Source organism: Aspergillus lentulus (assembly GCF_001445615.1).
Source record: "Aspergillus lentulus DNA, contig: Alt01, strain: IFM 54703, whole genome shotgun sequence".
NCBI classification, from domain to species: domain Eukaryota; kingdom Fungi; phylum Ascomycota; class Eurotiomycetes; order Eurotiales; family Aspergillaceae; genus Aspergillus; species Aspergillus lentulus.
The window spans coordinates 2,549,641-2,568,723 of NW_028322123.1; the positions used below are offsets into that span (position 1 = coordinate 2,549,641).

Sequence of the window (19,083 nt, forward strand, 5' to 3'; positions counted from 1 at the left end):
GTGTTCGTCTGAGATTCCTAGTTGCCTCAATGATGACAACTATCATGCTTCGTCCGAGCTGACTCTTCATCGGTAGACACAGACGCATCATAGACTTTTCATTTCCCCTACTTCTACTTTAAAGACGGGGGAGAAATGTATTTACTTTTACTGACTATGCCTTTATTTACTTTACAACAATCATCGTTCCCGAGCCTTACATGCTCTTGCTCTGACTTCGATTGACTCATTTATTCCTCGAACACCTCTTGGTATCATCAGAGTGACTAGCAATCACTACTGTCGCTTCATCTACCTCATCATCGTCTCATCATACTGGCGCCTGAAGCTCACTCACTTTCAATCGTCGTCCTGTGAGATGGCCTATCCCTTACCCTCCCCGTTAAGAGCACGTTTCTGATGAGATGAGACCAGGACACCAAGAACTCGCCTCAATGACGGCCTTCAAGTTCGGGATGACACCAAAGAAGGGCGCTCCTTCACGCAAGCGCGCTCTCGTGTTACCCATCATTGCCCCCAAGGACGATCATACAACCTCCATCCCCATCGATACCTCCATGACCGAGCAGACACCACTTCCCAGACCGCGTTCGCGTTTTCCTCCGCGATCTCGTACAGGGTGCTGGTAGGTCTTTCCGATCAAAATTCCGCGCCGGTGGGGGTGGTGCGCTGATGTCATACTTGCTTCCCTCTAGGACATGTAGAGTGAGCCAGCTCTTCCATCCTGAACTTGTCTGCGGGGTACCTGGAATTTACTGACTTCTATGTCTTCAATTGGATTAGAGTCGCAAAGGTCAGTCTAGCCCTACTCGCATGCGCCGCTTGTTTGGAATATTCGGGACGGGGTCGACCTTTTTGATTGGATTGGACTTTAGTAACTGGTCTACAGTTAAGTGCGACGAAGGTCATCCGCAGTGCAATGTAATACACCTTGCCTCTTGAATCATCCTATCCAGAAATGCAGACTGACTCCGATATCCTTAGCAATGTTCGAGATTGGGTCACATCTGCGACTATCGACCTCGTCTATCCTTTCGCGACGATACACGCCGGACCATAGAGCGGATGTCTGATATCAAAATCGCAGGCAATACAGTTTGGGATCGTGAGACACCTTTGCTTTCTATTCCTCGTCGATATATGGTGCACTAACTCAGCCGTGCCAAATCGCAGCAAACGCATGTCCACAAAGCAAGAACGCCTCGAGCGATTCCGCGACGCATGATCTGCTACCCCCCTTTCCACTGCTCGCTACGGACGAAGAACGGGAGAGGAAGGCAGAAACATCTAGGCCTGGCACATATCACGTCATCGTCATCCCCGAGAGTTTTACGCATCTTCCGGAGTACATTGAGGATCCATCTGACGAAGAACTCGGAGATTCAATCGCAAGTCCCTTGTGCGGGAACACCGAGACTGCAAAATTCACAAACAATCCGGAGCTTGAAGATTCCAACGTGGTCATCCTGAGACAATTCAAGGACTCCAAACGGTCATCGTCTTCACAGTGTCGGACTGCAAGCCATTCACCCACATCCGACTTGCGCGAGTCTTCACTTTCCGCCGCCACAATTGATGCGACATCTCAGAATGCCGCAGATGATGATCCAATTCTTCTGGACATGTTGGAACAGGACAGTCTAGAGGCGATTCTTCTCGGTCATTTTCGCGATGTGGTGTGGATGCAACTCGTCCCAGCCGGAGGGATCTTCAACTTTGCGGGTGGAAGTTCATTAGACGCCGCTGTCTTCGACCGTGAAGCCACAAATTTCCCTCCTGTAAGATTTGGAATTCCCTAGTCTGCATGATCAAACTACCTTTTCTTTTTTTGATTCCTAACGGCTTGAACCATAGTTGTTCCATGCGATGATGGCAATTTCCGCTCTCAGTCTCGACCGCAAAAGCGGTAGCCACAGTATAGACGCTCTGAATTACTATCACCTGGCATTTCTATCACTGCAAAGCAGTATCTGGAGCGAAGAAGACCTATTATTGGACGGCCTTTTCCTGACACATTTCTTGCTTTTGGCGTACGAGGTTGGTTTTACGTTTATCCCTCTTTTTCCATCAAGCCCGCGCGGGCTGAATGTGCTATGTGATGTCCACTTACACTCCTACTACGTAGCTTGCGGCAGCTGAGCTTGATGGCTCAAGTCTATGGTCTCATCACATCTCCCGATTACTTCACATATCGGCTCTGCGGCGCTCAACGTTCGGGACCGAGCCATACCCGCACATAATCTGGTGGGTTTGTAGCGTTGATCTTTACGCTCTTCTAAGCGGGGCGGGGACTGGGGCTTTTGTCCAGGAGGCGATGGAGAATCCAGATCTGCTCCCTGGGCATGGTGCTTCCCAACAGTCTATGCATATTCCAAGCTATCGCAGTGTCTCTCTTGAAGACCGTGATTCCTTGATTGTATTACGGCTGTACCATGATACTTTCAAGCTCGCTGCAAGACTCGGATTCCTTGCAGCAGAGTCACGCAGAATCAACCTGCCCTTTCCATGTTCCCATCAGGACCAACGTCAAAGGGAAGTTTGCGAGTGGCGCGGAGCGTTGTGGCTGTTGTGGAACTCGCCAGAAGCCCAGTTTCTCGCCCGGGCACAAGAGAGCTTACCTCTATTTTTGCAAGAAATCCTCTGGCAGGTTGGTTGCTTTGTCGCTTTGGTCTTCGTGAGCCCCCATGATACTGACCGCCCGGTCGACAGACCTCTCTGCTATACCATACCTCGCTCCTCTTCTCCTACACCAGTCTCTGGCCTGGCCAGTGTTTCGGACCCGGAGCTGCGCCTCAAGAAGTTCGCCACCATGCTGCAACTGTCTTCAGCATCGCAGAATCTGTGATAGCGCAAAGCAAAGAGAATTGCTGGCGCTCTGTGGCCTTTCCCGTTTTCCTTGCGGGATCCGTCACCCCTTCCAGCGATCTCAAAGTGATAGCCCTGGACATGCTTTCCAGGTTAGAGGCGCAAGAGATCGGTCGCAATGCAACAAGTATCCGATACTTATTTCAGGTGGTGTATGAACGACAGATGCAGCAATCCCAGGATGTCGGCCATCCGGGAAGCGCTGACTGGATGGAGATACTTGCGGAACATGGTCTGCCTCTGGTGGCTTCCGCGTGACACGACAGTGATGAATCTATCTGGATGATACCCCTTTTCTTTATGATTTGTCAGTGTGACTGTTACGCGATTGAGCACGAGAACATGATTTGTACGCATAGGGTCGCAAAGGCACGCGGTGGTTGGATTTTACTGCATATATAGTCGGCGGTGCCTTGGTGTGTTTTTGTATGATATATGCTGGTCATGGCCTGCAATCTAGCCGATGTGAGGGAGGGTTGAGGGAGACTTGCAGAATCCGTGGATAGGCTCGCAGCGGGCCGATCCAGAGTTGATCTATCTCTTCTTCCAAGCTCTCAACTACTCCAACTAAACATATCTGAGAGCCGTACTCTGATAACCTTGAATACTCCCATCAGCACCTAGACTAGGCGCCCAAATGACACAGGTTTATTCAAATCTCGCCGCCAATGGTATAGTTTCCGCTCTTTGCTTGTCGGTCCTATTCAAGGTTTTTCAGCGATGATCGATCGTTGCACGCGCTACCCAACAGTGGCGCTTGCAGAAGAGTTCGGTGCCATACCCTGTGTTCTGCAGTCATCCAGACTCGAATCGCAGATATGCAAGGCGTCTCGACACAGTCATTGGGCGCTGCCGAGTTGGACAATGTCGTTGTGAAGGCCAATTACAGCGGGCCAAGCGGGTTCTGGCACTCTAAATGTCTTGTCCGGCGGCTACTCCACGACTAGCACCGAGCATAGGTACGACCGTACGAGAGGACCAGAAAGCATCAGGCAAGCCTGAAAGCAGTGCGGTCTCGTCGTTAATGATAATTCTGCAAGTCGTCCGGAGTGTCTCCCTTCATTTCTCTTCCTCGACTCGAAGCGAGCTGCCTGAAGAATACCTCTTCTCTGTTTCCCCCGCATCCCCCTGTCTGCTCTTGTTACCCCTCATCGGTCTCGCTTTCTATCGCGCCTGCGCCACTAGGCAGCGTGATTTCAGCCCATACTTACTCCTATTCACGGTCGCAATCGGTAAGAAAAAGGGATATTCTGGCTTTGCATTCTTTCTTCTCCTTTCCTGCGCTCTGTCGTCGTTGTCTTCCTTTTTGACTTGTCATATTCCAGTCACTAGCACGAAACTGAGCATTGGTGATTTATCGCTGCCATGAACCCCAACAGTATCCATCAGGGTAACCCTGAGGGGGAACTGTTTCTCAATTCCTCGAGTCGACCGCCGGCAGAGTCTCCTGTGGTAGAGCCGTTACGCATCAGCAAAAGAGATACACCTTCACCAGCATCCCAGGGCTCTGCGCCGCTTCCATACCCTGATGACCGGCCCAGACTGGGCCAGATGCGCAGCTCGTCTGGTTCCACCGGATCGAGTCCGACGACTGGTGAATCTGGCAGACATGGGTCCCCTATTTCACCCGTAAATAACTTGTCCTCGATGCCGGCAGGCTCCAGCGCAACGAGACCCTCGGAGTACCCGGCAGCTCTCCGGCCGCGGGACGGTCGCGAGCCCAAGCCAGCTACGTTGGCCGAAAGACGGGGCAATACCGCTCCCAAACCGTTACCAGAATCGCCGGGTCCAGATGCGCCAGATAGAGAAGCCTTGTTTGCCCGGAAATATCAGCGCGTTCCAGCGTCTTCGGCCCAATCGTCGGATGGTATTCAGCGGGAAGAAAGTAATGCATATCTGGATTATCAGCAGCAGTATTGGCCGCCGCCTCAACCATCGACTCCATCTGCTGTCTCTACGAGCGTAGGGGCGTCGCAGAGTCTACAACCTCCTAGCAGCACGATCAATCGAATCAGCTCGACCGCATCCAATTCGACGACCCGTGCCCAGAGGGGATCGCCTCCACCCCCGGAAACTCCCGTCGTCGGCCCTGGCCAACAACCTGGATCGGATATTGAGGCCCGGTATGCAGCTTCCGGCATTGCGGGCACCTCGACACTGGCAGGATTGCATGCGCAAAGTGCTGCCGCCCAGCGAAGAGCAGAACCATACGTCGGTCAATTACCTAGAACCCAGCAGCACCAGCTTCCCACTCAACGGCCGTGGACTCCAACAGAGCAGCCGGGGTCTCAACCACATGGTCCACCCACAGTTTACCAGGGCGCTGAGGCCGTCGGATCACGATCACCGAATCCACCGGCCAGTTCCTATCAACCTCCTCCACCTCAACCCGTCGCAACGCCGCCTCATTCCGCTGCTCAGGGCCAACAGCCGCCGAGGATTCCGCCCAACGCACTGGAGCAAGACCTTGAAAGGATGCGTATTAGTTCCTCGCCTCCTCCTGCGTACTCGAGCGTATCTGGATCTGCCGCTCCCCAAGGCTATCCAAATGAAAAGCAGCGTTTGTCGGCTTCGATGGGCCAGCCAGCTCTTGCAGCAAGCCATCCCGCAACTATGGCTCCTACCACTGCTGCTGCTGCTGCGCCTGTTGCTCCAACAGTCTCGCCCCAAGACCATCCGGCGTTTGCCAACGAACCCCGGCAGCAGTCCCCGGCAGGTTTATCACCACTGAATGGTACTTCGGCCGGGCGCCAGTCTACCCCTGTGCAGAATGCACCAGCCGCTTCCTTGCCCAGCTCATCGACGGTTCCTCCAGCCTCTCCGCCGCCGCTCCCAGAAGGATGGATAGCCCATCTGGACCCTAATTCAGGACAGTACTATTATATCCACCTCCCAACTCAGTCGACCCAGTGGGAATTTCCCAAGGGACCGACTCCTTTGAACCTGAACGAAACTCCGTTGTCACCGGTCGGCAGCGTGTACAGTAGTCATCCTCTTGCCTCCCCCGGTTTTTCAGCTTTTGGAAAGCCACTGGCCTCTCCCGGCATACCTCTTACGCCTGGTCTAGCGCCCGGCTATGAGAGTCTGCAATCACCCGTAGTGGCTGGTTTCAGCGGGCCCCCTCCGAGCAGTGGGGTTGATCTGTATAAAGTTGCTCCAACCAACGGTGTTTACTTCGGACCCTATCTCCGGTACACGAACATGGATCTCGAGCGCGGTATCTGGCTGGGCTCTATTCTGCTGGTCACCGACGCTGCCCAGCCGCCGACCATTCACATCCATCAGAGCGTCGATCTGTCGCCCAATCCCCGGCAGCTCAAGCCAATGAGCATTGCCGTGCACCAGCGCTGGACGTTTTACAAGTACGAGGTTGACTTGCGGATGGAGGAGTCCGGTCCCGCCAAGTGGACGTATGCCATTACATCGCACCTTGGGTGCACTCGGTACGAGTTCCTCGTGGCTGGTCGGTACGAGACGAACTGGCGCTTCGTCGCCACTTCCGGCAACGACTTCTCGCTAAACGTAAATGCAAATGAGAGGTCCCGTCTGGGAGGAATCGGTTTCATGTGGAAGGACATCATGCAGAAACATAATGAGATCGGGGGCTTTCATGCGCAGCTGTGCTGTGGTGGCCAGATTTACGCGGATCGAATGTGGAAGGAGATTCCATCCCTGAAGCAGTGGCTTGCGATTAGTGGAAAAGAAGCTCGCAAAAATGCGCCGTGGACGGCAGCGCATGAGGAGGATGTTTCTCATGCTTATTTCCATTATTACACCAGTCATTTTGACCAGCCTTATCTGAGGGAATCGTTTGCTCAGGTTCCGTACGTCTGCCAGATTGATGACCATGATATGTGAGTATTGCCCCACCTTGTCCTCTTGTGAAGGAGGAGCAACTGACTTTGCCAGCTTTGATGGGTTCGGCTCGTACCCTGAGCATATGCAATTCTCAAACATGTTCAAGAACGTCGGGCGCATTGGTATTGAGATGTATCTGCTCTTCCAACACCATACGACGCTGGAGATCTTGCGAAACGTCAACACCGACATAGATCTTTTCACCATCACGGGGACGGGTTGGCATTTCGTCAAGTATTTAGGGCCAGCTGTTGTCGTCGTTGGCGCCGATTGTAGGTCGGAACGAAACCCGCACCAAGTCATAGCTGGACCGACGTATCAGGGCATTTTCCCTAAGGTCGCCATGTTACCTCCTTCGGTGCAGCACTGTATATGGATGTTGTCGGTCCCCATCATCTACCCCCGGTTAGAGACTGCCGAGCACATCGCACATACTGTTGCCACGGGGAAAAGGGCCGTCACGGGGGCGTACAACGTGCTGGGCAAAGTCACGAGCTCTGTGGCCGGCGTGGTTGGCGCCAAAGATATGGTCGGCTCTGGTTTCGACTCGGTCAAGCGAGCCGTGGGTAAGAGTGGTCTCATGGGTGGGATACTAAGTCCCTTTGGGGAGTTTGATCTGCTCGATGAATTGCGGGATCAATGGACGCATGAATCCAAGGTTTGTGCATTGAGTTCGACTGTCATGCTCAATACCTGGAATGCTAATGCGACAATACAGGATCTCGAACGGACATATCTCATTCGCACACTTCAAGGCATCGCCCACCAGAAGTCCCTGCGAATGACCTTCCTTTCCGGTGCCGTGAACGTCTGCGGTGCGGGCCTAGTGCACGATCCAGCCCACCCACAGGACCACAAGACCATGTACCAGATAATCTCCTCAGCCGTTGTCAACAGCCCTCCCCCCTCGTACATCATCAAGCTCCTCCACAGCAGCCACAAGCCCCTATACGTTCCCGCGAACGGCCACCGCTCCACCCCGTCGCAACCCACAGATACCAAGGAAGACATGATGGAGATCTTCCAGACGGACGTCACGGGCCAAACACGCGAATATCGCAAACTTATGGGTCGGCGCAACTATGTGGCCATCGTCGCCTACGACCCCGAGGTTGTGAACACCATGTACGGTCAGAACATGCCCCATGGCAGCGGCAAGCTTAATCTCGCCGTCGACTTTATGGTTCAGGGTGACGGCACCTACGGGAATGTAGTCAAGTATGGGCCCGTCATTGTCCCAAGCCTGGAGCATGGGAAATGATGTCAGTTTGTCATGCAATGCCCTGTCGTGAGCGTTCGTTGAGTTTTTTCCTTCCCCGGTCTGTGTTATGTGATGAGCATGACTTTTCTTTCTCCTAATCTCATCGTTGTTTGGCCTGTTCTTGATATATATTATGTGTTCATAGCGACGAGCTTAGATTGCCTCACGTCAAGTTTTGAATCCGTCATGGGTTCTTCTTCTCTTCTTCTTTGGGTTCCTTTCGTCTCTCTGGTGAGCTACTTCACGCAGATAACCAACATTGAGCATGTCTGGTCCATTGCGCGAGCCAATGGGAGCTAGATTCGCTCCATAATCGGCATCTCTCTACGTCTAGAAAGTGATGTCGCAAGATTCGGCTGGGCTAGCTTCAGACGGATTCTCGTTCGAAAGTGGTAGGCAAAATTTTATTAGGTCGCTAAATAGCATATCCAAGTGATTACAGTCACACTGAGAAGAAAGGAGCAAGTGGGGAAGGCAAAGGGTATCACTTCTCGAATATCTAGCTTCAATCGTATATCGCGAATCACCGGACCTGTGTGATCATGAAGCCCTAGTTCTGAATGTCAGATATCTTGCCAGTTGGATCACCGCCTGGTACACAAAGCCCAAGCCGCCAGAAATAGTCGCGATGTGCGAAGAACAGCTCCCACAGTCGGTACCTGGAGGGGATGAGATGCCAAGGCAGGCTGAATGGCGTCTGTAGTTGCTCATGATCAGTAACATCGGCATCTGCACTACTATGAAGTACTCTATCTGCCAAAAAGGCCTGATGGGGCGATTGGACTCGTTTCGATAGAGGTTGCTTGGTCAAAGGGATATCATCCAACTCCTTCAGCACCAACCCCACAGCTCCGTCCGCTCCTGCAATGCATCGAGCATCGTTGTCGCCCTGGCATAGTCTGATGTCATGGGGTAAAGGTGAAAGCTCCACCTTAGCGATAAATATCTCCCCCGCATGCATCTCGTAACCCCATTCTTGCAATGGGAGTAGAGGCACCGGATCGTTGACATGTGTGACTCTTCGAAATCTTGAGTCCTGGGCATCAGCTCCCAAGCCATCTAGATCAAAAATTCGATCCAGAAACCCCACAAAGGCCTTGTTTCCGATCCTTGGCTCTCCAAAAGTGGTCACTTGTGGATCCCACCCGCGCAGTTGCATTTCGACCCCGGCGAGGGCGGCGACGGCGCCGCCAAGCGAGTGGCCGACCAAAACCAAGCTGTAATCCGGGTAACGGGCCCTTGCCGCAGCTACGTGCTCGAGTACTATGGCGCGAGTGTTACTCCAAGAGGCCAAAAAACCTGCATGGACCGTGCAGTTCAGACAGCGTAAATGGCCGGACATCTTTCCATCCTCAGGATGATACGGTACATAGGCCTGAGGATAGGCGGATAGATCGATGATTGTGTTAGCGATCGAGTAAGTACCGCGGAAGGCAACGATGATGCGCTTCGGGGATGGTCCGTGGGAGAGGGCTATGTAGCCACAGGAATCGGAGAGGAAGGGGCCGGTATTCCAAGTCTGGAGATGATGTAAGCGATCAAGCTTGAACAGAAAGGCCAAATGTAAGGTGAGAGTCATTCAACATACGGTGACCAGTTCGAAGCCCTGGAATTCGCTACAATGACTGAGACAATTAAATGGTTTCCGAATTTTAGTGGTCCCAACGCAGTACGAGACATCGACGAGACGTGAGAGCTCTTCGAGTGATTCGAAGAGTTCCTCAGATATCTGCTGTCGTTGCCCTTCATCATCCCTGCCGAATGTTGCCCCTTCCACGCTCACAGCGAAGAGACCGGAAAAGCAGGCGAAAATAGTGACACAGAACAGGCAATACTTGTGAAGCATGATTGAAGAAAAACCCCATACCATAAGTCTCAGTCTCTTGGGCTAGAGAACATCATTGACTGTGCTCTCTATCAACAGCGGAACAGGCACTTTGTTCAGACCTTGGGCTTCCAGGAAGATAGTGACAATGGGCTCGTGATGTGCCATCGTGATTTGTGACGTTTTTTCGAGAATCTGGGGTAGTCAGGTGACTCCCATCCATATCAGTTATCCACATGGCTCCACTGCCCGAATTGTGTTAGTGGAGCTGTCCAATGACGTACGGGTTGCAGTACAACTGGTCCCTGATGACTACCTCTCTGGGCTATCACAAACAACAAACAACGATAATAATGCGGAGAGGAAAATCGTCCTTTTGTTTGTACAATTTCCAGTAGCTGTATAATGCTCCTTGACTATTTACATATGTTTCTTGCGGGCTGATAAGCCTGTCCATGTCGCTTGTCTACTGTGATTGAAGTATAGGTGATTGCTTATGAATATCAAACTTGTTCAACGGAGTCTATATCAGCCATGTCCAACTATTCAAGTGCCGGACCCTAGTATAGACATTTCAGAACAACGTCGACTGCGTTGTTGAAGAAGTAGGTAAGTGTGGGCGGACATCTAGATGGTCCAGACCACGACACGACCATCAACTCCGCTCGCTAGCACGCAGCCGTTAGTGATACCCTCTCCGATAAGGCGAGTGCCTCATAATGGAGCATGTATAACTTACTGCTAAACTGGCGGACCGCACCGCCCGTCTCTTCATACATCCTAATCGTGTTGATGGTGTTCTGATGGATCGTCTTAAGCTGTGTGTCCGCGTGAGTCTGTCCCTTGAGATCCATCTGGCGGAACATATTGAGGGCCGACTCGTCCCGCACACTGCCAGCTCCGGCTCCCGTCTTGCTCTCGATAGCACCTGCCAGCTTCCACCCGCTCTCATCGCCGCTGAAGCGGAATGGCTCGCAATCCTAGCGACGGTCAGCACGGTAGACTCCGCACTACTACAAAGGTCATTAGGTACTCACATGTCCGGCGGCAATAATCTCGTTTTCCCCGTTCCAAATCAGGCTAGTGAACGGCAAGAGGCGTGTGGTGATGTTCAACATGGCCCTAGGAGGTTGTTCGGGGGCACTGGGATACACAACAGTGACACTGCTGTCATGACCAGTGAAAGCTAGAGCGTTTCCACTAGGGGAGAAGCACACAGCATGGATCCATCCAGCCGAGTCGTTGAGGAACTCCCCGCAGACTGTGTTGAACGGAAGACGTTCTCCCCATGCGCTTGGCTCGGGGCGCGTGTCGATACCTTTGATGAAACTGGAGAAAACCCGTGCATGAGAGTCCGTCGAACCCGCGGCCAGCAGAACGGAGTTTGGATGCCACGCGAGAGTAGTGATGGTGCTCCGAATGGGCTTCTTCAGGTGCTTTGAAATCCACCAGTCGTTCTCCTCTTCGAAGTAGCAGACGGCAATGACGCGGGCTCCCGAGCCAACGGCGAATTTCTGCTCTGATGGGGACCAACGCACAAAAGTTGCAGCTCTGTTGATCCGGAGAAGAACTAGAGTCGGCTTCCAACCCGTCGGGGTTTGTTCCCAAACATAAGCATTACGATCTATACGCGAGGGGTAGGTTAGCTGGTGTGGAGGTCAGGATGGGTGCGCATTTGTGAAGGACAGGGTACCTTGAGAACAAGTGACGATACGGCCACTATTGGGAGCAATATCAACACTTGTCACGGTCTTTTCATGTCCCTTGAGTTCATCGGTCAAGGAGAACTTGTTGCCTGTTCGCTGATAAAGCTCCACATTGTTCTCCCGTGCAACGGCCAAGGTGCTCTTATCGCTTGAGAAGGAATGATCCGCAATTGGACTGTGAAACAAATGATGGACCTCAGGTGCAGACATAGTATGAACGACAGGAGGATCTCTCTACTGTCATGCGAGAACGATGATTATTTGGAGCGTTGGGTACGGGGTAATCTATGTAGAGGGAGCAACAACCTCGAATGGCTATGCGGGACCAGGGGGAGATGACGAATGAAGCGGGCGGAGCGATTAGGTAACGCATCACATGATCAAAGGAGCTAAGGACGTCCACACAGCAAAAGATGGGCGAATAGTGTTCATGCATTGGAACGCGTTCAACAGTAACTACATAAGCTATTCGATTTTTTCGCACGCCTCTACTCATTAAGTCTCAGTATCTCGGTCACATCCTGTCTCTTTAAGTCATGTCTGCAAGAGTGGCCTCCGTACGCGGTGGCAATCAGAACAACTCTGTGCCTGCTGGCGTACCGAACCAAACGTCAGTCTCCCTGCCTTGCTCCTACTGCTAATTGGAATTGACTGACAGAAAATCAGGCTATATTGTACCAATCTCCCAGACAAACTCCGGAAGTACGACTTACGGTTATCGCTCTACACTCTTTTCTCCACCTACGGTACTGTCTTGGACGTCGTGGCCATGAAAAATGAGAAAATGCGCGGTCAAGCGCATATTGTGTTCAAGGATGTCCAGGCTAGCACACAAGCTATGCGCGCGTTACAGGGTTTCGAATTCTTCGGGAAAGAAATGGTAGGTGCTTTTTGATTCAACGGTCTCGCCATTGGTGTTAACGCGGTGTAATTTCAGAAAATTGTCTATGCCAAGGGCACGTCGGATGTGATCGCCAGGCTACGTGGGACCTACAACGTCCCCACAACTACTGCTACCCAAGCTACAGGTGCTTCCACAGATCTCCAGAAATCGATATTCAGCGGTCCGCCTGGATCCACAGCACTGCCCCCGAAACCCGCGGGGCAGGTCAACGGCGAGGCCCAGGCAGCTCATGGAACTAAGCGGCCTCGTGAGGAAGAAAGTGATGAAGAAGAGGCGCCGATGGACGAGGACAGTGACGTGCCAATGGAAGCCTCGTCAGACGAAGATTAAGAGCGCATGGTCAATTGCGGCTATCCCCGGTTCAGAAAGAGAGGGATCAGTAGTAGGAGGCAGCGCTAAAGTCTTCTCGAAGCATCGTTTGCTTCACAATCCTCCTGATTTAACTCCGGGAAAGGTTCTTGTGTATCTGTTGCGAAAATTTCACACGGCAGTCGAAGACCAACGCAATTGCCTACCAGCCCAAGCCAGATGAGGAGATACGTTTCGGCAGTGATCTTTCGCCACCCTGCGATACGCATCATCGCATCTGCGGTGTTGCAAGGGTGAACGAAGAATGCCGGAACGCCAGATTCGGGATGATACTACGAAGTGTGAGCTCCACAACGGTCTGATATGCGAAAGAAACAATAAAAGCACATGCACCTACGCCAACACTAATGCCACCCATGACACCCACACTTTTCAGTTCCTTTTTGTACTGGTCCGGTACCAGAAGGTGGTAGACAGCGTCTATCCCTAGCGACTGTGGATGTCCATCGCGCCGTAACAGGAAATATAGGACGGGGACGCGGTATACGGGGGAGAGAAGGATATCATAATCTACATGTAATCCAGGACTCGTCTGGATTGTTCGAATCAGAGTTTCCTGGTGTTGGCTGTCAGATCATAGTGCAGGTGTACATAGGAGCACATTCTCCACGAACAGGATCATCTTCGCACAAATTTGGTTCTTGAGACTCGCCCAGTTCTGGCGTTATGTCGTCAATGTGTTCGCTGGCGAGGTGTTCAATGCTTCGCGAAATTTTGAGAATAGCGCCAGTAGTCTAGAAGGTCGACAAAGCAAAGGATGAAAATATGACATCAGAAAGTCTAGCCTCACGGTCCAGGGTACTGACCGCTCGAAGGAGAGGCCTCTCGAGAGTAAGTTCTTACCTTTTGCACAAGCCTAACGGAGGACCAATGTACATGAACTGGATCTCTGGCCAGATCATGAACTCGACTCAGGAAGGCGCGACAGGCGCAGGCGAATTCCTCTGGAGTTAGCGAGGGAAAGGCCGAAAGGGGGCCCTGGCTGGACGGAGACGTCATTCGACTGCACGGTCAGCAGAGACGCGGTGTAGGCGAAGCTGGATAAGTAGGTAGCTAAGGTAGGCAGAGTCCTCGGTAGCCGACAAAAAGCGATTGCAGAAGCTCTTGCGTTGCAGTGCAGAATGCAGACGCACTGTACACCGACTCAGTTGCCACTGTCAATCCAGACTCCCGACGACGCGTTCAGAACTCTAGCCCAGCATTGATCAAGGATAGGTTGCTGTTTGCAGAAGTCCTTGGGCAGCTGTGTGGCAGGTATGCATTTGACCGTCCCCGTCCCAGAAGAGTTCAAAACACAACGTCCGGATACGGAAAGCTTCCGAACCGTAGGCAGAGAGGGTCTGTACGCCGTGGTGATGCTCCTTCTGCTGTGTATGCAGTATCTAGATATTTAGCAGTGGTGATGGTTCATATAACGGTTCAGGGTTAAACAATATATTTTGTCGTCGTAAAAAGCATTTGTCGTAGAAGAGAGAAGCGCGGATAGCATAGAATAAATGATGCGCAGCGAGCAGTGGGTCGAGGAGGAAAATAATTTTGAACCACGCAGTACTGGGGATCCAAAGTTGATAATTGGATTATGAATATAACAATGGTATTATGGAATCGAGATCTTAGAACTACCCACAAATCTGATCTCGTCTAGAATCATCCTTATGATCCGAGACATCCAGCACACAGGGTCCCATAGTAAAGGTACCTCAGAGTGCCGCCTTGCGTCTGAGATCCTTTAAGCACGATTCTACGTAACACTTATCCAATGACAGTGGAGATTGGGGATCAGAGCTCGATCTATCATGTATGTTTCTGAGAGTCGTGGTTGAGTCGGCGGCTGTTTCACTTTGCAGATGCTGTTTGCGACAACCTTCGATCTTCTTTCGGTTTTCAGAGTTTCCCCACCGCCACACCACCTAACTATCTACAGAGTACGTTAGTAGCAGCAGTCAAGGCCTAAATGAACTAACTGACAGCCAATTGTCTAGACCACGCTCTCCAATGTCCGTTTCTAGCTTAACTATACTTACCAATCAATCAGCAAAATGTAGAAAGCCATAGAAGAATAGATAACAGCGCAATTTCCCAAGTCCAGTTACTCCCACTGTTCCAATTTCCTACTTCCAAGGTTGGTCTTGAGCTAGCCTATCTAAGTAACGAATGCTGTTGCACGGGATTCATGGTTCGATGGTGCGAAAACATGAGATAGGAGGAGAGTACTATGGAGTACCTTTGGTAATAACCAACCAGTCAGTAGCCAGTACCTTGCTATGTTTCCCACTGGTTTCGAGCTTGATTCAGGAAAACTAATACCCTAGATAATCATTAGCTATCAGCTTATGCATGGTTACATTAAATTACTAAGTAACAAGGTGGAAAAATTGTAAGAAGGTACTTTCTTTGTCCGTGTTCGGCGATGACGATGTCGTCTTCTTGTCTCCGTTGAAGCTACCTCACCTAAGTGACCGATGTTTTTTCCCCATGCACCGTAGATTGGCATTTCCTTTTCTAAAATGAATCGGATTAGTAGAATGAATGGATGATACGATCATACAATGTCAATGTCAATGTCCTTGTCCGGTGGGTCCGCTTGCTGCCAAGAGCCAACGTTGACTGTCGATCCATCTGGTGTCTCTCTCGACAGACGGCCTGCAACTGCAAGATTACTTGCTACCACTTAACCTTACCAATGGTAAGGTATGGGCCAAGGTACCTTTCCTGTCTAGTAGGATACTACACTGCCTATTATTCCTGCCGCTGTACAAACGCATTCGTCATGCTTGTGTATTCTTTGCAGCTTTCTGGCTCATGGCAGCACGTCTCATTTCCCTTCTCTAGCTCAACGATGGATCTTAATATTTCCCCCACTGACCCCTTCTTGTTTATTTCCCTTTTGTTTCTTCAGGAGAAAGTTCGGGCTTAATTCTTGATTGATTGTCCTTCGTCGTATTGTCGTTGTTATGAGTGATACCCTTCTCTGACCTTCGTTGTTTGACCTTCTATCTTCTATTCGAATACCTTGGTTTCCAATCCTGTTGTATTGGTCCTGCCTATGCTTTGCCGCATGAACCTGCCTTTATATCCCAAGCTCCAGACAGCTCGGCTTCTGTCCTTGATTGGTCACTTCCTTCCATCATCGTTGTTTCTTTGACAGCGGAACTAATACGGCGATCTTTCGATCGCAGTGGGCCTAGCATTGTCTCGTCGGGTGTACGCCAGTTTCAAGGCAGTCTCCCTGACGTCGCGCGCTTGCAAGAAGAGAGATCGAGGACCTTTTGTCCTCCTCATAGTTTCGCACTTTCACTGGCCACATCTCTGCGACAGGAAACTCTCAAATCTGGTCCAGAACACCCAGCTGGGCTGGCCGTTCTGTCCGCGTTTCTTGTTCATTCCAGGTCCTGGACTCCTGAAGATCAGGGCCGATCGGCGCCAAACTCCCGTTATATTGATTTGCTGTCACAATTACAACATAACGGTTTGATAATCTCCGAAAACAGGTATAGGACTATAGTTACCTGCGGGCCAAGCTCCCTGGAACATCTGTCTTGGTATTTTAAGTTTTTGCTTGGACAATTCATGTCCCTCACACGGCATATTTGAGCCTGGGAAGTCATTCCCAGCCAGAACTGCTTCCATCTCATTCACCAAGTCATGGGAAGCTCCCACTCCGTTCAGAGCAGAGATGAGCGTCGTCGCTCCAACCGTCTCTCTAAACCTCCGACAAAAAATGCAACGATAAGCCCTACGAACCCGATCTCGCCTTGTCAAGCTTCAGCGGTCACTATCGATGCCCTTCCCTGGCAGAACCCATGGACTGGCACCACGATCCCTGTTAGTCCATCGGTTCATGATCATCGCGCGCAGCGGTCGCAGTCGTTTCCGTCTCGTCCTCCTCATTCTGAAGGCCCGTGGGGTCTTGCGAACGAGGTCAACGAAAGCTGTGTCGTCTTTGAGGAAACAGACGAGTCGTCTCCTCAGTCCCCATGCACGGACTTGGGTTCGCCGATCTCTTTGAGCAGGCGAACCTCTGCTCGACCTTCTAGACAGGCCCTTTTGCGACCAGCAACACTGCATAGTTACCACCATTTGCCATACGTCCAATCTGTGCACCCAACTAGGTCCTATTCAATGCACACACTTCCGGGAAAAGCCAAAGATTGCATGCATGATCGAGCCTTTGAAGAGGCGGCCTCGTCCAACACGCATTTCATGGTGGACAATCAAGGGTTTTCCTTGATGCGCCGAAGATCCCTCCTCACGAAACCTGGAGTTGCCACAAGACGATCTGTGAAAGGGGCCACCATCGGAAGACTCCCACCGTCGATCGACCCGGGATATGAACGTTCTTTCAGTCATGTGGACTCTCAACTTAGAGATCAGGATGTCGTCTGTACGCAATCTCCTACCCAGGTCCGCCCACCTACTCCGAGCGATTCAGAGTACACGCATCTGGGTAACCTCAAGCTCGGATCGCTGCGGGTTGTAAATGGATCACCGAGCCCAAGTGAACGATCTCGATTAGATGAGGCGCGAAGTCCGACCACTGAACCGGACGCGAATGCTCTGCAGTCAGCAGCATCATGGCGCAACCGAGATGTAGGTCAAAACAATGCAAACGCGAGTCCTAACTCGGAATCGCCAGAAAACGCCACCTTGCACTCTGTCCGTCGAGTAGTGGAAGAGTGTCTACAAGATGCATCAGAAGGGCAACCCGTCAAGAAGCCGCTTGCGTCATTGTTGAGAATCCCGTCGCTGTCAGACTCGAAGAAATTTGATGACTTTCCCGCCAGTCCTTTCTCATTCGAGAAGTCGCCTATAAATATTTATCCTCACGGTCAAGACCCGTATCTGTTCTCTAAGGAAATAGACGATGAGGGCATATCAGTTCCGGACGATGGGGAAATTTTTGACCACCAAGCGATGCCGACTGCCACAGAGAAACCCGGCACAATGAGATCATCGAGACTCCACAGAAAAGCAGATAGCGGCTACAGTTCTGCAACCTCGGTTCGGTCTCTGCAGGATGGTCGTTCTCGAGCCTCTGTCGACTCCCAAGCATCAAGAAGACATTCTCCAGACTATCACCCTTTCGCTCTTGGGGATACCGCGAAGACTTCCCGAATTCGAGAGGAGCCGGGCAATCAGCTTGTAATGCGCCGCCATGTGAGCCTTCAAGGCCACAGGACGAGTTTGATGGCAGAAGCGAGTACAAGTACAATGTGCCATGAACCTCAAGAAACATCGTCTTATCGCCGTAGTAGAAGCTCGTCGTACTCAGTTCCACAGAATCCCAATCGCACCTACTTTCGAACTCATTACTGTGCGCAGTTGCGCAACATTGAGCCGATTGTCAACCGCACGTCTCACTCATCGATACATCAGATAGAACACTCCCACCTGAGAGCGGCAAGGGGTGTTCGAGATAGAGAACACACTGCCCAGTCCAGTGACCCGCGTGATCTATCCGGCCACTCCGAATTGGACCACACAAAGGAGGTCGTTGACGACCTCAGATTCCCGAGCAACAGGCTACTAAGGTCAGCATCTGAAAGTAACTTCGCCCATGATAGGGGCTCCAGATCCGCAGGCACTCGAGCTACGGGCCCAAAAAGAAAGGCAGGGGCCAGGATATGGTCGCAACGACCGGGCATCGAGGCCCCGCCTTTGCCTGTGTCTCCTACTTCAGACACTTTCAGGAGCTCAGCACACCAAGACCGCAGTGTCACCGCATCAGAACCCACACGCAGTCCAGGCCAAAGCCGGGGCATGGAGCTTCAGCACCGAAGACTGGTGATGGTGAAACCGCTCGCCCAGAAACGTTCGGACATCTACCTGGCAACATCCCCGTTCATTTTCACTTGATTTGGTTATATTATGTGCGCTTCACTCGATACATCTTTCTCTTATATCTCTTTCATTTCATGAATTTCTTTTTGGCTCATTCAACTTTCAATGGGCGATCTCTAGACATCTTTCGTTCCTCGGCTCCCATGTCGTACGCCAGCATTACACGTTTATGTCTTTATTGATTTCCTCACGGAGTTTGGTATCCTGGTGGGCATACGGTGTTTCCACGGTCTTTTCTCCTTTTTGAACGTTTGTTCCCGGTCATATCCTGCGTTGCATTTGCTTGATCGTTTGACATCACTGGATCAAGGTCTAGTGGCGTTGGGCGAAAATCTGTTTTTCTTTCTTCCTCTCAAGACTGTCTTTACACTTTTTTCATTTTCTTTCCTTTCTTTTTTCTCTTTCTCTTCCGAAAGTTATTCGTCTCTGCCAAGATGCAAGGCACCAAGAACCG

General features: G+C 51.4%; 6 protein-coding genes across 6 annotated transcripts; 4 read left to right on the forward strand and 2 right to left on the reverse strand.

Annotated features, from left to right (window-relative positions):
* Positions 1-434: 434 nt before the first annotated feature.
* Positions 435-3,123, forward strand: ALT_0803 (uncharacterized protein; the record flags this gene model as incomplete). Its single annotated transcript, XM_089599040.1, has 5 exons — positions 435-625; positions 1,193-1,778; positions 1,855-2,037; positions 2,126-2,647; positions 2,710-3,123. The coding sequence occupies 5 exons, from the start codon at positions 435-437 to the stop codon at positions 3,121-3,123; spliced, it is 1,896 nt and encodes a 631-aa protein (XP_089456704.1).
* Positions 3,124-4,230: 1,107 nt separating this feature from the next.
* ALT_0804 (WW domain protein) lies at positions 4,231-7,984 on the forward strand (the record flags this gene model as incomplete). Its single annotated transcript, XM_089599041.1, has 2 exons — positions 4,231-6,719; positions 6,775-7,984. The coding sequence occupies 2 exons, from the start codon at positions 4,231-4,233 to the stop codon at positions 7,982-7,984; spliced, it is 3,699 nt and encodes a 1,232-aa protein (XP_089456705.1).
* Positions 7,985-8,534: 550 nt separating this feature from the next.
* ALT_0805 (lipase family protein) lies at positions 8,535-9,977 on the reverse strand (the record flags this gene model as incomplete). The annotated part of the gene is made up of 3 exons (XM_033556274.2): positions 8,535-9,503; positions 9,573-9,872; positions 9,921-9,977. The coding sequence occupies 3 exons, from the start codon at positions 9,975-9,977 to the stop codon at positions 8,535-8,537; spliced, it is 1,326 nt and encodes a 441-aa protein (XP_033412165.2).
* A 459-nt stretch (positions 9,978-10,436) lies between these two features.
* On the reverse strand, positions 10,437-11,725 carry ALT_0806 (WD40 repeat domain-containing protein; the record flags this gene model as incomplete). The annotated part of the gene is made up of 4 exons (XM_033556275.2): positions 10,437-10,477; positions 10,549-10,789; positions 10,847-11,433; positions 11,503-11,725. 4 exons carry the CDS (start codon positions 11,723-11,725, stop codon positions 10,437-10,439), a joined length of 1,092 nt encoding a protein of 363 aa, XP_033412166.1.
* Positions 11,726-12,051: 326 nt separating this feature from the next.
* ALT_0807 (U2 snRNP complex subunit MSL1) lies at positions 12,052-12,749 on the forward strand (the record flags this gene model as incomplete). The annotated part of the gene is made up of 3 exons (XM_033556276.1): positions 12,052-12,125; positions 12,182-12,395; positions 12,453-12,749. 3 exons carry the CDS (start codon positions 12,052-12,054, stop codon positions 12,747-12,749), a joined length of 585 nt encoding a protein of 194 aa, XP_033412167.1.
* Positions 12,750-16,433: 3,684 nt separating this feature from the next.
* ALT_0808 (uncharacterized protein) lies at positions 16,434-18,644 on the forward strand (the record flags this gene model as incomplete). The annotated part of the gene is made up of 1 exon (XM_033556278.2): positions 16,434-18,644. The coding sequence occupies one exon, from the start codon at positions 16,434-16,436 to the stop codon at positions 18,642-18,644; it is 2,211 nt and encodes a 736-aa protein (XP_033412169.2).
* Positions 18,645-19,083: the final 439 nt, after the last annotated feature.